Source organism: Pipistrellus hanaki, assembly GCF_964339955.1.
Source record: "Pipistrellus hanaki genome assembly, chromosome: 6".
NCBI classification, from domain to species: domain Eukaryota; kingdom Metazoa; phylum Chordata; class Mammalia; order Chiroptera; family Vespertilionidae; genus Pipistrellus; species Pipistrellus hanaki.
This window is the reverse complement of record NC_140508.1, coordinates 23,197,261-23,213,914: the sequence shown is the minus strand read 5'-3', so window position 1 is coordinate 23,213,914 and position 16,654 is coordinate 23,197,261. Positions and strand designations below refer to the sequence as shown.

The 16,654-nt window shown below is 35.2% G+C and overlaps 1 protein-coding gene across 2 annotated transcripts in view; it reads right to left on the bottom strand.

Moving 5' to 3' along the window:
- The window catches only part of SEL1L2 (SEL1L2 adaptor subunit of SYVN1 ubiquitin ligase), a gene marked incomplete at both ends in the record, with an annotated part of 80,300 nt that extends 64,537 nt beyond the window's left edge, over window positions 1–15,763 (bottom strand). For both annotated transcript variants that reach the window (XM_084887640.1, XM_084887641.1), the window contains 2 exons: window positions 3,453–3,508; window positions 15,706–15,763. In XM_084887640.1, coding sequence (XP_084743766.1) covers window positions 3,453–3,508; window positions 15,706–15,763 — 114 coding nt within the window. The remainder of the gene's footprint in view (window positions 1–3,452; window positions 3,509–15,705) is intronic.
- Between the last annotated feature and the right edge of the window lie 891 nt (window positions 15,764–16,654).

Genomic DNA, 16,654 nt, shown 5'->3' with positions numbered 1-16,654 from the left:
TCTGTTCACTGATGACATGATTTTTTAAAAAATATTTTTATTGATGTCCGAGAGCAAGGGAGAGGGAGAAACATCAATGATAAGAGAGAATCATTGATTGGCTGCCTCCTGCATGCCTCACTATGGGAATTGAGCCTGCAATCTGGGCATATGCCCTGACAGGGAGTTGAATTGTGACCTTCTGGTTCATAGGTTAATGCTTAGCCATTGGGCAATGCCAGTCGGGCAGATGATGACATGATCTTATATGTAGAAAACCTTAAAGATTTCACAAAAGAACTGTTAGAATGAATAAATTTAGCAAAATTACAAGATATAAAATCAACACATAAAAATCAGTTGCACTTCTACACACTACCAATGAACAATCATAAAAATAAAGAAAACAATTCCATTTAAAATAGCATCAAAAAGAATAAAGCATGTAGAAATAAATTTAGCCAAGGAAGTGAAAGGTATCTTCATATTGAAAACTATGTAACACTAGAAGCTGTAAATGAAATTTCATGCACTGGACAGGGGGTCCCTCAGCCTGGCCTGCCCCCCTCTCATAGTCTGAGACCCCTCAAGGGCAGGAGGAAACTCAGTGATCAGGGGAAGGTGACGCCTCATAATACCTCTGCTGCTGTCACTGCCAGCAGCACAGGCTTCGGCCGGCCCCCGTTACCTGAGCAGCTACCATCTGAGGTTTACCTGCACATTAGGCTGGCCCTGGGTGGCTGGGGGCTAAGGGAACTGGTGGACTCTGGAGTCAGGCATGTGGAGTGGCCAGACTTGCTGGGGGGTAAGGGGACACTATGCCATGCGAAGCGCCTGCCACCCCAGCGGGGCTGAGGGAACTGGGTGCAGCCATCTTGTGGCTGTGGTTGCCACCATCTTTGAGGGCATGACAGTCAATTAGCATATTTCCTCCTTATTGGCTGCAGAAGCCACCATCTTTGTGAGGGTGTGATGGTCAATTAGCATATTCCCTCTTTATTAGATAGGATTGCTGAAATAAATTAAAGAAGATAACAATGAATAGGTATCATGTGCTCACAAAGTAGAAGATTTAATATTGCTGAAATGTCAATAGTACTCAAACTGGTTACAGAGTTAATGCAGTCCCTATCAAAATTCCAATGGAATTATTTTTTCAGAAATAAAACATTAACCCTAAAATTTATATGGAGCTTGAAGGGTCCCTGAATAGCAAAAGAATCTTGAGAAATAAGTTGTATATCTCATACTTGCTGATATCAAAACTTTTTACAAAGCTACAATAATCAAAATAGTACAGCAGTGACATAAAGATAGACATGGAGTAGCATAGAGTTAAGAAATAAACCCTCTGAAATATGGTCAAATGATCTTCAATAAGAATGTCAAGACCATTAAGTGAGGGAAAGAACAACCTTTACAACAAATTGTGCTTGGAAAATTGGATATCTACATACAAAATAATGAAGTTTGTCTCTTACTTTAAATTATATATAAAAGTTAATTCAAAATAGATTGAAGACCTGAAACCATAAAATTCCTATAAGAAAAGCTATGGGAGAGTTTTATAACATAGCATTTGACATATGACATTAAAAGCACAGGCCAAAAAAAGAAACACTAAGTAAATTGGATTATATCAAAATAAAAACCTCTGTGCAACAAAAGACACTATCAATAGAGTGAAAAAGCAACTGATAGAATGAGAGTAAATACTTACAAATCATATATATGCTAAGTGGTTAATATCCAGAATATGTAAAGAATTCTTACATCTCAACAACAAAAAGCTCAAATAAACATATTTAAAATATGGGCAAATAATTTGAATAGCTATCTCCTTAAAGAAGACACACAAATGACCAACAAGCACATGAACAGATCCTCAAGTATTAGAGAAATATAAATCAAAACCACAATGGTATACCATTAGTTTGGTTACTATAAATAAAATCAAGCAAATGAAAAATAAATGTTAGCACAGATATGAAGAAATTGTAGTAATTGCTGTGAAAACCAACATGATAGTTCCTCAATAAATTAAAATTAGAATTACTATATGGTCCAGCAATTCCACTTTAAGGTATACACCCAAAAGAATTGGAAGCAGAATATAAAACAGATATTTATTTGTATACTCATGTTCATAGCAGCATTATTCACAACAACCAAAATTTGTAAAAAAACAAAAAACAAAAACAACCCATGTCCATCAACAGATGAATGAATAAACAAAATGTGATATATATATATATATATATATATATATATATATATATATATATAATAGAAAATTATTCAGACCTCTAAAAGGAGAAAAATTCTGACACATACTATAATATGGATGAACTTTGAGACATTATGCTAAACCGCCTCTGCCTTGGTCCCGCCACCATGGCTTTGTCTGAAAGGTCGTTTGGAAGATGTTCTGTCTAATTAGCATATTACCCTTTTATTGGTATAGATGGAAGGAAAGTGACAACAAACAATAAAATATGGTTTGTACAGCCCTGGCTGGTTTGGTTTAGTGCGTAGAGTGTCGGCCTGCGAACTGAAGAGTCCTGGGTTTGGTTCCAGTCAAGGACACATGTCCAAGTTGCAGGCTCAATCCCCAGTAGGGAGTGAGCAGGAGGCAGCCAATCAATGATTCTCTCTTATATTGATGTTTCTTTCTCTCTCTCCCTTTCCCTTCCTTTCTGAAATCAATAAAAACATATTAAAAAATATGGTATGTACACAATAGTAATTCTGAGAGAAAAAATACAGAAGGGAAGGGAGATAGAAGGTGTCATGATAGGGTTTGCAATTTTTAGAAGAGTGGTTGCAAATTTAGAGTGTGTTAAGGGATAGACTCTCCAAAAAGATAACATTTGAGCAAAGTCCTAAAGAAGTGAGTGAAGGCAGCCACATGATATCTGGATTCAAGGGCATTTCAAACAGAAAGAACAGAAAAGTGAATCCATGCCTGAGGTTTCTGAGGAATAGCAGACTGAGTCTAATAAGCAAGACACTGCTTTGACTGAGTGAGATGGAAAGCCACTTAAAAGTTTCAAGTATAGGAATGATTTCAAATGACTTACAGTTACAGAATTATGTTGGGTGCTGAGCTGAAAAGAGACACTGTTGAATTCCTTACTTCAGAAATTCCAGAACAGATTATGAAGTTAATGAAGTTTAAAAAGCATCTGTGACTCTATTAGCCAGACAGACCTCTGTCCTTTTTATTTTAAGATTTAGGACCTCAGAAAGGTCTTGGCTTATGAGAATGCTTGTCTTATCTTTTCACAGTAGAATGAGTAAATATTTGTTTAATGGATAAATACAAAATACTGATTGAGAATGAAAAAAATAAGAACAGAAACAATAGTCAATAATTACCTGTGTACAAATTCTGAGCAGGCCAAATTAATACTAATCGTGTCTACTGCTTAAATTTTGTATTAGAAAATATAATGATTTAGCAAAATATTTACCTGTGTGGTGACATTTCTTTGTTTTTGCTTTTTATTATGTCTTTCTGCTTCAATATCTACAATATAGAAAACATTTCTATAAAATTTGAAATCATCAAAAAACTTCACTAAAGTTAAAGAACTTTCTAATTTTTAGAACTCTAAGAATAATAATTAAAAAATTATGTACAACTTAAATAATGTGTTTAATTCCTTTACTGATAATTTAAAAATATTTATCTTTTTCTTTTTCTTTTTTCCCTTAAATACACCAGAGATGATATTTAATTAAGCATTTTGAAAGAATTCTACAAATAACAGAATTAATCACAATAATGGAAAGCTTTCTGAATTAGACCTTAATTTAAATGTATCTATGTAAACAAATGCCATCTATTAATAGAGAAAATTAAAATGGAGAAGGAATGTAATATTTTATATTTTCATAGATTTATATGTCAGAGAGATGCTAAAAAGTAATATAGTTGAATGATATAAATATCTGAGAAATGTAGACTAGAATAATTACATCAGGCTTCAAAATTTGAGAAAATAATTTTCACAAGCAATTTTAATGAATCTTTTTATAAAGAATAGAATACATACCATATATTCTACATAGAATGTATATCATCTTTAGTATATTTCATTTCTGCACAGTACTTAAAATCTCTTAACTTACATATTTAGAAAAATAAGTATTTGCAAACCTGGTATAACAGGGTGATATATCATAGCATATCAACTTAATTATTTTATTAATTACTTTATTACTGATCATTTTTAATTACTGAAAAAATTATTTGATGCTCAGTATAAACAACCTTATATATATTCCCTGAAGTAAAACAAAGCATGAATATCATATGTTCCCATTTTACAAACTGAAAAATTTGACTCAAGATAAATATGGGGTAGTCAAAATTTTATATTTCCCAAAATCATGAGTTTTTACTTTAAGAGCAGGCTATAAATTTTTAAATGTTACCTTTGCATTATATTTATTAATTTGTTATGTTTTATTCTTTCTCTCACTGGTGAGCTTTAATACTTGGCCTCAGAATTCTGTCTGTTCCATTTACTTCGTAAGCCAGACCTTATAGAAACTGTCCCAAAATGTTTGATATTTAGTCCTTTTTCAAAGTGGAATATTTGGCAAATTCTAAATAATTATTCAATAGTTGTATGTTGATAAATGCTTTAATATCAAGCATATGAAAAATTTAAAAAGATTATGCATAGTTCATACTACTAAGTACATTAAAAATGTTTTTTAGGTTCAGGATATAATATAAATTACACCAGAATAAGATTGTTATTACAAATGAAACTTTGTCCCTAAATTGATAAGTGATCATTTCAGGCCATGGATATTCATTGTCAGAAGTAACATAGCGTCATGGTTCACTATGTGGCTTATGAGTCAAATAGGCCTCTGTTCTAGTCCTGATGTTGTACCTATTTCATTAATTTATGGTAATCAAATGAGATAATCTATGTAAAATATTTAAAACAATACTTGACACATATTCAGTGTTTAATAAATGTTATACATATTATTATGATTATTATATGATGTCTAGTTTGTTAAAGAATTTAAGTTGCCTTCAAGATAATGCATGTAAATTAGTATTTTAAAAGGACTGTGGCAAATAAAGCATTATTAGAGACTTAATACATTAGAAGTTATTAATGCTTTTCTTATAATAAGACTTCTTTCTCAATTAAAGTATTTTCTTCAAAACAAATTACTTTGTCTAATTATATGTGTACTAGAGGCCTGGTGCATGAAATTTGTGCACTGGGGGAGCAGCCTAGCCTGCTCCCTCTTGCAGTCTGGGACCTCTAGGGAGATGTCTGACTGCTGGCTTAGGCCCCACAGGATCAGGCCTAAGCTGGCAGACAGACATCCCTCTTACAGTCTGGGATCCGTCACTCCTTAATGCCCACCTGTTTGTTCCTTACTGTTCGGCTCACTGCTCCCGCCAATGATGCTGTGCTCACCAGCTATGAGCCCAGCTTCTGGCTGAGCAGTGCTCCCCCTGTGGAGTGCACTGACCATGAGGGGAAGCTCCTGCATTGAACGTCTGCCTTCTGGTGGTCAGTGCACATCATAGTGACTGGTCATTTGGGTCATTCTGCCATAATGGTAACTTGGGCTTTTATTATATAGATGGAACTACCTGACAGTCAATATGCTCCCCTGAGGGGTCCTGGATTGTGAGAGGGCACAGGCCAGGCTGAGGGACCCCACCAGTGTATTTTGGCCAGTTGGAGAGGGACTATGGGAGGGCTCCAGGTTGTGTCCAGCCCATCTCACTCAATTCCGGTTGGCTGGACCCCAGCAGCAAGCTAACCTACCAGTCGGAGCATCTACTCCCTGGTGGTCAGTGCACACCATAGCAACTGGTCGACCAGTAGACTGTCTGCCCCTGGTGGTCAGTGCATGTAATAGCGAGTGGTTGAGTGGACTTAGCATACCATTAGCATATTATACTTTGATTGGTTGAACAGATGACTGGATGACTGGACACTTAGTATATTAGGCTTTTATTATATAGGATTAGAAATTAGACAGTGTGACTGAAATTATAGCCACAGGAAATATTTAGTAATTCTTTCCCCCCCCTCTTTAAAAAAAATATATTTTAATGATTTTTTACAAAGAGGAAGGGAGAGGGATAGAGAGTTAGAAACATCAATGAGAGAGAAACATCCATTAACTGCCTCCTGCACACCTCCTATTGGGGATGTGCCCGCAACCAAGGAACATGCCCTTGACCGGAATCGAACGTAGGACCCTTCAGTCTGCAGGCCGACGCTCTATCCACTAAGCCAAACCAGTCAGGGCATGTTTAGTAATTCTTAAAGTGCATTATCACAACTATAAAAAATAAACTGGAAAAGGCAATGTGATTTGATATTTTCCCATTATTATAGTCTCTAAAGTATACAGAAAAATTAGAGTTAGTATGGACAGTATGTATAGACATAGAAAAGGAAGTATAATGCCCAGCCAGCATGGCTCAGTGGTTGAGTGTCAACCTATCAACCAGAGGTCACAGTTCATTTCCTGGTCAGGGCACATGCCTGGTTTGTGGGCTGGATCCTCAGTGTGAAGCATGCAGGAGGCAGCCAATCAATGATTCTCTCTCATCATTGATGTTTCTATCTCTCTCTCCCTCTCCCTTCCCTACTTGTTTGGCTCAGTGAATAGAACATCAGCCTGTGGACTGAAAGGTCCCAGGTTCGATCCCAGTCAAGGGCACATTGCCCAGTTGTATACTCAATCCCCAGTTTGGGGACCTACAGAAGGCAGCCAGTCAATGATTCTCAATTCTCATAATTGATGTTTCTATCTCTTCCTTTTCCTTCCTCTCTGAAATCAATAAAACTATTTAAAAAAATAAAAAATATAGTTTTTAAAAAAGGGAAGTATAAAGCATCATGTTTATTATAGCAACAGGAGAAAATTATAGATATCAAATGGAATAAAGTTTGTATTAATATTATACACTGGGCCAGAGAATCAAACTGTCATTGGTTAAATATTAACATGAAAATTACAAATCTAAAAGCAATCATCAAAGGTGGGATATGTCTAGGTAGAATTAGTAAAATGGGAAGAGGTATGAAAATCGAACTGAAGAAACAAACTCTTTAATAGCTTAAAACAGTGGTTGGCAAACTCATTAGTCAACAGAGCCAAATATCAACAGTACAACGATTGATATGTCTTTTGAGAGCCAAAATTTTTAAACTTAAACTTCTTCTAACACCACTTCTTCAAAATATCGATAGACTTGCCCAGGCCATGGTATTTTGTGGAAGAACCACACTCAAGGGGCCAAAGAGCTGCACGTGGCTCGTGAGCCACAGTTTGCCAACCACTGGCTTAAACTATAAAAAAAGATAAAAGAGGCCTGGCCAGGTGGTAAAGTGCTTAGAGTGTCAGCCCACGCACTGAAGGCTCATAGGTTTGGTTCCTGGTCAAGGAAAACATTAAAAAAGTATTTCTTTTCTAAATTTCAGGCTTTTAAGTTTTTTATTGGCTACTGGAAAAAAATTTCTGCTGCAAATACAATAGTATCTTGAAGAATGCTTTCTCTATCAGTTGAGAAACACTGGTCATTGCTGCTGTTTCATTACTTGCTGTTTCATTACTTTCCTCTTTACCAGTGGTTCTCAACCTTTCTAATGTGCGATCCTTTAATACAGTTCCTCATGTTGTGGTGACCCCAACCTTAAATTATTTTTGTTGCTACTTCATAATTGTAATTTTGCTACTGTTAATGAATCGTAATGTAAATATCTGTGTTTTCCGACCCACAGGTTGAGATCTGCTGCTGTAGAGGCTAAGACCATTGGAAAACACAGATAATTATGTTATGATTCATAACAGTAGCAAAATTACAGTTATGAAGTAGCAACAAAAATAATTTTATGTTTGGGGGTCACCACAACATGAGGAACTGTATTAAAGGGCTGCAGCATTAGTAAGGTTGAGAACCACTGCTCTATATGAATACTGATATTTCCATAAATTCCATCCTATGAAAAACACAAGCCACTGAGTGCAGGAAGAAAATATTGATCTACTTATGTGAAGTTTTTTAAAAAAAGTCTCCTTTTTAATTTCTACTTTATCAATAGAATATGTTTTATAAGATCAGTAATATATCATCATAATGAATAAATAAATATAATAGAGTATATCATCAGAAAGGATTAATATACAGTTACCCTTGGAAGGGTTTCATTCAGTTCTAGAATTGTAGCTCTAGCTATAATTATATATCAGTTGCTTTACATAGTTTATATCCAGCCTCCATAACAACCATTAATACATCAAGCACAGAATATTTGTATTCCTATTTTACTGGTGAGGAAATTGACATGTTTGAGCATGTCTGAGCTTGTACATAAGTTGCCGCTGACCAGCCTGTGGTTGGCTCCTGTATACCAGTAGATCCTATGTTGGGGGCTACATTGTAGGGAAGATGTATTACTGACCAGCCGATGATGACTGTTTTACTAGAATGGCTCCTGTATATCTCTCCTATGTGCGGGGCTATGTTGTGGGGGAAGATAATTACTGACCAGTCACTGCTGGCTGTTTTTGCTAAGATGGCTCTTGTGTTTGCTACTGTATTAGCAAGGACTGCTTTACTGGATTGCTTTGTCTAATGGCTCCTTAGTAACAATGGCTATTTGGGCTATAATAAAGACTCTCTTATATACCCACAACTTCTCATATCTTCTCCATCTGATACCTGGCGTCTAAGGAGGTCCAGTTCCTGGCAGAGGGACTCAGATACAACAGTTGGCATAGTCAAACAGGACAAAGGACCTGTGCACCCAACAACTGACTAGCCATATACTCTTGCACATTTTGGGGCAAAAATTTTATTCTTTCAGTTCATTCCCATCTATTATTTTGTCCTTTAAGTATTTCTTTTTTTAATTTTTTTAAATTTTATTGATTTTTTACAGAAAGGAAGGGAGAGAGATAGAGAGCTAGAAACGTCAACGAGACAGAAACATCGATCAGCTGCCTCTTGTGGATGTGCCTGCAACCCAGGTATATGCCCTTGACTGGAATCAAACCTGGGACCTTTCAGTCTGCAGACCGATGCTCTATCCACTGAGCCAAAGAGGTTTCGGCTGAGTATTTCTTTCTTTTTTTCTTTTCTTTTTTTTTTTTTTTAAAAAAAATATATTTTTATTGATTTTACACAGAGAGGAATTGAGAGGAATAGAGAATTAGTAACGTCGATCAGAGAGATATATCAACCAGCTGCCTCTTGCACACTCCCCCCCCCCCCCCACTGGGGATGTGCCCGCAACCAAGGAACGTGCCCTTGGCCGGAATCAAACCCGGGACTTTTCAATCCGCAGGCCGACGCTCTATCTATTGAGCCAAACTGGTTTCGGCATCGGCTAAGTATTTCTTATTTCTTTTCCATCAAGGGCCTTCCTACTTGTTCTCCAGAGCTGATGAATCTTGATGCTTTAAAAAATATATATATTTTTTTATTGATTTCAGAGAAGAAGGGAGAGGGAGAGAGAGACAGAAATAACAATGATGAGAGAGAATCATTGATTGGCTGCCACCTGCACACCCTTCACTGAGATTTGAGCCCACACCTGGGGCATGTGCCCTGACCAGGAATCGAACCTTGACCTCCTGGTTCATAGGTTGATACTCAACCACTAAGCCATATCAGTAGGACAATGCTTTTTTTTTTTTTTTTTTTTTTCTCTTCTGTCAGGGAAACTGAAGGGTGTACATCACTCTTTCTGATCTGGGAATAATTATCTTCAATCCCAGCAGTGTAACCTTGGCTCCAAGGTAGGGGGTTGGGGGGAGTTAAAAATAAATTTTAAAAGAAACAAGTTTTTCTTGCCTACTGCATCTCATTGGCTGATAAACTATAAAAATTAGATCATAAATACAGTAAATAAATTGCAGATGCCAGTAAAACTACAAAACCAATGAAAAACTAATAAAATGCCACTGTTGGAATTCATGTAATCACCATACTGCCAAAACAACTGGTGGAAAAGTAAATAAGTTAATCCAGTACTTAACTGTTTGTCCTATATGAAAGCAAACATATGAATACTACATTTAAAAAATTTAGATGATTGGTTAAATTTTTTATTTTACATCTGGCTGTTTGATAGAATGTAGAAACAGCCTGAGGCAAGTAAATATGATTATGCAGCAAATACAAAGAGCAATTCACTTTGGAGAATTACAGACTTTGAATAACAAACAGGTGTTATGGAGTAAAAAGAAAAGTACAAACAAACCTTGTTTCCCATTAGAAGATTCAGGTCTTACTAAACTCTATACTTCAGGGCTTTGAAAATGTTTACATTTAGAATAATAAAAATGCATGACCTACTCCATATGTTTGCAGAATATATTTTTAAAAATTGAAAAGAATTATACAGATGTTAATTATTAGTCTATTTTACAAGTGCTAATTGAGCATCTACTATATGCCAAGTTCTGTAATGAATATAGGAAATAGAAAAAGTAGGTAAAATATAGTTTCTGCATTTAGGTAGTTAACAATCTAGTGAGGGAGTTAAAACAAACTCAATTATGAGACTATGATGCATAAGAAAATAAAGGCACAGTGTGCCTTCAGAAAGGTCTTGGGAAAGTTTTGGAGTATGTAGAACTTGAGATGGAAGAAGATGGGATGACAGCCCTTCATTGCAGACAGTCCATCTGCAGAACAGACTAAGAAAGACGTGGAAGTGAATTAGGTAGGTATACTGAGTAGCTAATAATTTGAATGGGTTGAAAAAAAAATGTGTGTAGCAGAGACAAAACAGAAAGGAACTTGGCATGTGATTGCATAGGATTTTTATGACTGGACACTTGCAATTTATTCTTTCCCCGTTTAGAGGTATAAGATTAAAAATAAATCCAGCAAAGGTAACTTAAAGCTCCTTGATTTCACAAGTTATTCAAAACTGCACTGGTAATAGCAAGAACATTGCTCATTACCTCCCCATTCTCTCTGGCATTTGGCACTATTGGTCATTCCAGTCTTCTTGATACAATCTCACCCTCGACTCTAATGACACTATTCTCTCTAGCCTTGTTATCCATCTACTCTTCTCTGTCCTCACTGCTATTGCTATAATTTAAGTCCTCATTGTTCTTATTTGGACTATTCAATAGTCATCAGAGTTACACAACTAGAATCTATCCACCTCTTTACTGACAAAGTCAAAGCAAAATTCTATTCATGTTCTTCAGTGAGTGAATCCCTTAAATGACTCCCCATTGCTCACAGGATAAAGTCCAAACTTCATAGCCTGTCTCTGCTTACCTCTTCAACCTCATTAATTGCTGTGTTTTTATATCCTATGTCATAGCAAACTAATATGCTTATTTATTTGTCTTGTGTCTTTATTACCTTTATCCAGTTTGAAATGTTCTTGTTCTCCTTTCTCTGTTTGGTGAACACCAATATTTCAAGATTCAACTTATGCCAGATCCCTTATGAAGTCTTTCTGATCAACTGGTTACTCCCTCATTTGTGCCCTACAAAACCCTCTAAAATAAATGTTTCTATTTTAATATCTACAAAACTTTACAATTAATAACACTTGTTTACCTGTTTTCTTCTCATCTAGACTCTAAACTACTCGAGGATAAGGACTATGTCTTAGATAGCCTTGTATCTTCAATATAAATTGGCACATAACTTTTATTAAATATGTCTTTTACCCCTACAATACAATGACTTTTAAGATATTCACAGATTTGTGCAATCATCACTACAACTTTAGAAAATTTTCATTACCTCCAAAGAAACCTCTTAATATAATCTCCTCAATTCCCCTAAACCTCTGAGCCCTAGGAAACCAGTAATTAAATTTTTATCTTCTGGATTTGCTTATTCAGAATATTTCATATACATGAAATCATACAATATATAGATTTTTATGTGTAGTTTTTTTTCTCTCAGTATAGTGTTTTTAATGCTCATTCATATTGTATGTTTCTTTTTTTGCTGACTAATATCCCATTGCACAGATATACCAGATTTTATTTATCTATTCATCAGTTGGTATACATTTGGTTTTTGCTTTTTTCTGGCTACTACCAATAATGTTGCCATCTGTGTATAAGTTTTTGTATGAAAATAAGTTTTCAATTTTATTGGATATATACCTAGCAGTGGAATTCCTGGATCACACAGTAATTCTATGTTTAATCTTTTGAGAAACTGTCAGATTATTTCCCAAAATATTGCATAATTTTTAAAAAATGAGGTGAAATTCATAGCATATAATTAACCATTCCAAAGTGCATAATTAAGTGACATTTAGTGCATTAACAATGTTGTACAACCACAATCTCTCTCTAGTTTGAAAACTATTTCATTATCCCAGAAGTATATTCTATACTCATCAAATAACTCATTCCCTTCTCCCCCACCCTTGATAAGCACTAATCTGCTTTTTGTCTCTATGGATGTGGTCTTTTGTATCTGGATTCTTTTATTTGTAATGTTTTTGAGGTCCATCCAACTTGTAGTATAGTACTTTGTTCCTTTTTATGGCTGAATAATATCCCATTGCATATATATACCACAATTTGTTTACTCATTCACTCATTGATGAACATTTAGGTAGTTTAAATCTTTTTTTTTAAAATATATTTTGTTGAATTTTTACAGAGAGGAAGGGAGAGAGATAGAGAGTTAGAAACATTGATGAGAGAGAGTCATCGATCAGCTGCCTCTTGCACCCCTCGCACTGGGGATATGCCCACAACCAAGGTACATGCCCTTGACCAGAATCGAACCCGGGACCCTTCAGTCCCCAAGCCAACGCTCTATCCATTGAGCCAAACCGGTTTCGGCAAGATAGTTTAAATCTTTTAACTCCAATGAATAATCTATACAAATATAAGCGTAATATGCTAATTATACCTAATGTCCCCTGGATGATCTTCCGGAGTAAGCCGTCACGGTGGGGGCCGAGGCAAAGGTGGCTGCTACAGTGGGTGTGGGCTGAGGCCCTTGCACGAATTTTGTGCATTGGGCCTCTAGTGTTTTTTATAAACATCTGTGTACATGTTTTCTGTTTGGACATATGCTTTCATTTCTCTTGGGTTTATACATAGCAGTGGAATTGATGGATTATATGATTATCTTATATTTAACATTTTGAGGAACTGCCAAACTGTTTCCACAGTGGCTGTATCATTTTACATTCTTATTAGCAATGTATGAGCATTCATAATTCTCCATATCCTTGCCAATACTTGTTATTTTCAACTTTTTAAATTATACCCCCTAATGGGTGTGATGTGGAATCTCATTGTGGTGTTAATTCTCATTTTTAAAATGACCAATGATTTTGAGTATCTTTTTATGCATTTGATAGTCACTTGTATATCTTCTTCAAATAAATATCTGTCAAAATCCCTTGCACATTTAAAAAATTGGGTTGTCATTTTTTTGATGAGTTGTAACTGCTATTTATATATTTTGAATATTAAACCTATGGGATATATGATTTGCAAAAATTTTCTCCCATTCAATGGGTCATCTTTTCAGTTTCTTGATAATGTTCTTTGAAGCATAAAGTATTTCATTTTTATTTTGATGATAACCAGTTTATCTTTTTTTTTTTTTGCTTGTGCATTGGTAGCACATGTAATCCAAGGCTACAAAGATTTATGCCTATATTTTCTTCTAAGGGTTTTTCAAACTTTAGCAAGTATATTTAGATCTTTGACCCATTTGAATTAATTTGTGCATGTGGTGTGAGGTTTGCATCCAAATTTATTCTTTTGCACTTGGCTCTCTTGTTGTCCTCATTATTTTGTTGAAGAGATTATTCTTTCCCTTACCTGCTGAGTTGTCCTGGCATTCTTGCTAGAAAATCAACTGGTCATAAATGTGAGGGCTTGTTTCTGAACTCTCAATGATATTCCATTGACCTACATGTCTGTCCTCATGCAAATTCTACACTGTCTTAATTATTTTAGCTTTGTAAAGTTTTGAAATTAGAAAACATTCATTTTCATATGAATTTTCCTATAATTTTGTTAATTTCTGGAAAGAAGTCAACTGGGATTTTGATAAGGATGTATCAAATGGAAGTAGATCCATTTGGAGAATATTACCATATTGATAATATTAAGCTTTTCAATCCATGAACATGGGAAGTATTTTCATACATTGGGGTTTTAACTTTAAAAAAATATATATTTTATTGATTTTTTTTCAGAGAGGAAGGGAGAGGGATAGAGAGTTAAAAACATTGGTGAAAGAGAAACATTGGTCAGTTGCCTCCTGCACACCCTCTACAGGGGATATGATCACAACCAAGGTACATGCCCTTGATGAGAATCGAACCTGGAATGCTCCAGTCCACAGGCCAATGTTCTACCCACTGAGCCAAACTGGTTAAGGCAAGAGTTTTAACTTTTTAGAACAATTTTGCAGTCATCAGTGTATGAACTTTGCACTTCTTTTGTTAAATTTATCCTTAAGTACATTATTCTTTTTGGTGCTATTGCATATAGAATTGTTAATTTCATTTTTGTTTTGTTCATTGAGGTGATATAGAAATGAATTTTTATATATTGATCTTTCATCTTGTGACTCTGCTGAACTTATTAGTTTTTGTATTTTTTTAGTGGATATATTTTTAGTATAAAATCATATCATTAGAGAATAGAGATAGTTTTACTTCTTCCTTTTCAAATGATGATTTTTATTTCTATTTCTTATCTAATTGCCTTGGCTAGAACCGCTAGTCCAATGTTAAATAGAAATGGCAAGAGTGGACATACTTGTTTTATTCCTGATCTTAGGAGGAAAGCATTCATCTCTTACCATTAAATATAGTAGGTATGGTTTTTTTGAGGATGCCCTTTATAAGGTTGAGGAAATTTCTATTCCCAATTTATTGTGTGTTATTTTTTTTTAAACAAAGGGGTACTGAATTTTATCAAAAGCTTTTTTCTGCACCAATTGAGATGATCATGTAGTCTTTGTCCTTTCTTCTGTTGATGTAGTGTGTTACATTTAATTAATTTTTGGATTATACCAACCTTTATTTCCTGGGCTAAATAAAAATATTTCTTAAATTGAATTCATGATGATTAATGTATATGAGGATTGGGTAAAGTAAATTGAATAAAATCCACAGAAACAAGATTGAAAAATAATTTCCATTGAAATACAATAACTAGTTAGGAAACATGGAAACTTTGGAAGTAGAATTATTATTGTAAAAAGATCCAAAAAGATTAAATGAATATAAATTTATTACAATTTATTACCCTTTGAATCCTATATTTTTCCTTTACAGTCCTGGAACAAGATCTTCATGGTATTTTAGATTTAATAAAACTAAACTATTACAAATATCCCTACACTATAAAAATTACTTTCCTCATACACTTGCTCTATCTGTTCTTCCAACTTACTTCCCCTCCCTCCCTCTCTCTCTCTCTCTCTCTCTCTCTCTCTCTCTCTCTCTCTCTCTCTCTCTCTCTCTTTCTCTCTCTCATACACACACACACACACACACACACGCACACTCACTCACACAAATGTCTTTCTCAAGTATTATCTAAATGAGAGTATAGTTACTATCAACCCTTACTGAATATACAAAAATGGTGTTAAATGGGCATACAGTGAGGTTACTTCTGATTTAAATAACCTTAGTACTGATAAAGGGAAATAGCCTCACATAGAATAAAAGGGACAGAAAAACTTACATTTAATTGTGATTCCAAGAATTATCAATATCTCTATTAACAGGGACAAGAGCTTCATCTTCTGAGCAGCTCCTCCTCACTGTAACACAAGCAGAACTATGTGGCTGGCCTATAGCTTCTTTACAGTTTTCGTAGGGGGGAGGGGTGGTGGTGTCAGGACTTGGTTGCTAAGCAACCATTTCTTTACTCTTTGGCCAATGAGCTGCCAGGAAGTTTCTTTCAACCAGGAATAAAGGCAGGTACTGGAAGAGCAGGTTGTGGGAAGGAATCATATCTAGTTTGTTACTCCTTTGGCAGGAGATAATGGATAGGCTTGAAATAAATAGTTGCTCTTTGAAACTAAAGGAAGGTGAATAAGTCCAATTTGTCCACACTAATATTAATGTTCAGAGTTGCTGAAAGTTTTTTTTAAACTCTCTATTGTTTACAATGTTACTTATAGTACTACATATGTCTCCTTTATCCCCTATTGACCTCTCCCTGGCCTCTCTAACCCCGCACATGTCCTCACCCCTCCTAGTGTCTGTGTCCATTGGTTATGCTTATATGCATGCATACTAGACCTTTGGTTGATCTATTACCCTTCCCCCCCCTCCATCTTTCCTCTGACATTTGATGGTATGTTGGATGCTTCTATGTCTATGGATCTATTTTTGTTCATCAGTTTGTGTTGTTCATTATATTCCACAAATGAGTGAGATCATGTGATATTTATCTTTCTCCAACTGGCTTATTTTACGTTACCTCAAGAGGTGAAAGCTGCATTTATGTGAAAACAATTAAGTACATGAGCTGACATTACATCTTTAATATTTCAAGGCTAGGGTGGACAAGAAACATATGGACCAAGTCTTTGGTTTCCATCTGGGTGAAAACATCATTTATCCTATCTTCAAGTAAGGAGCTTTCACTGGGACAAAGACAAATACATATATCCACGTCATCTATA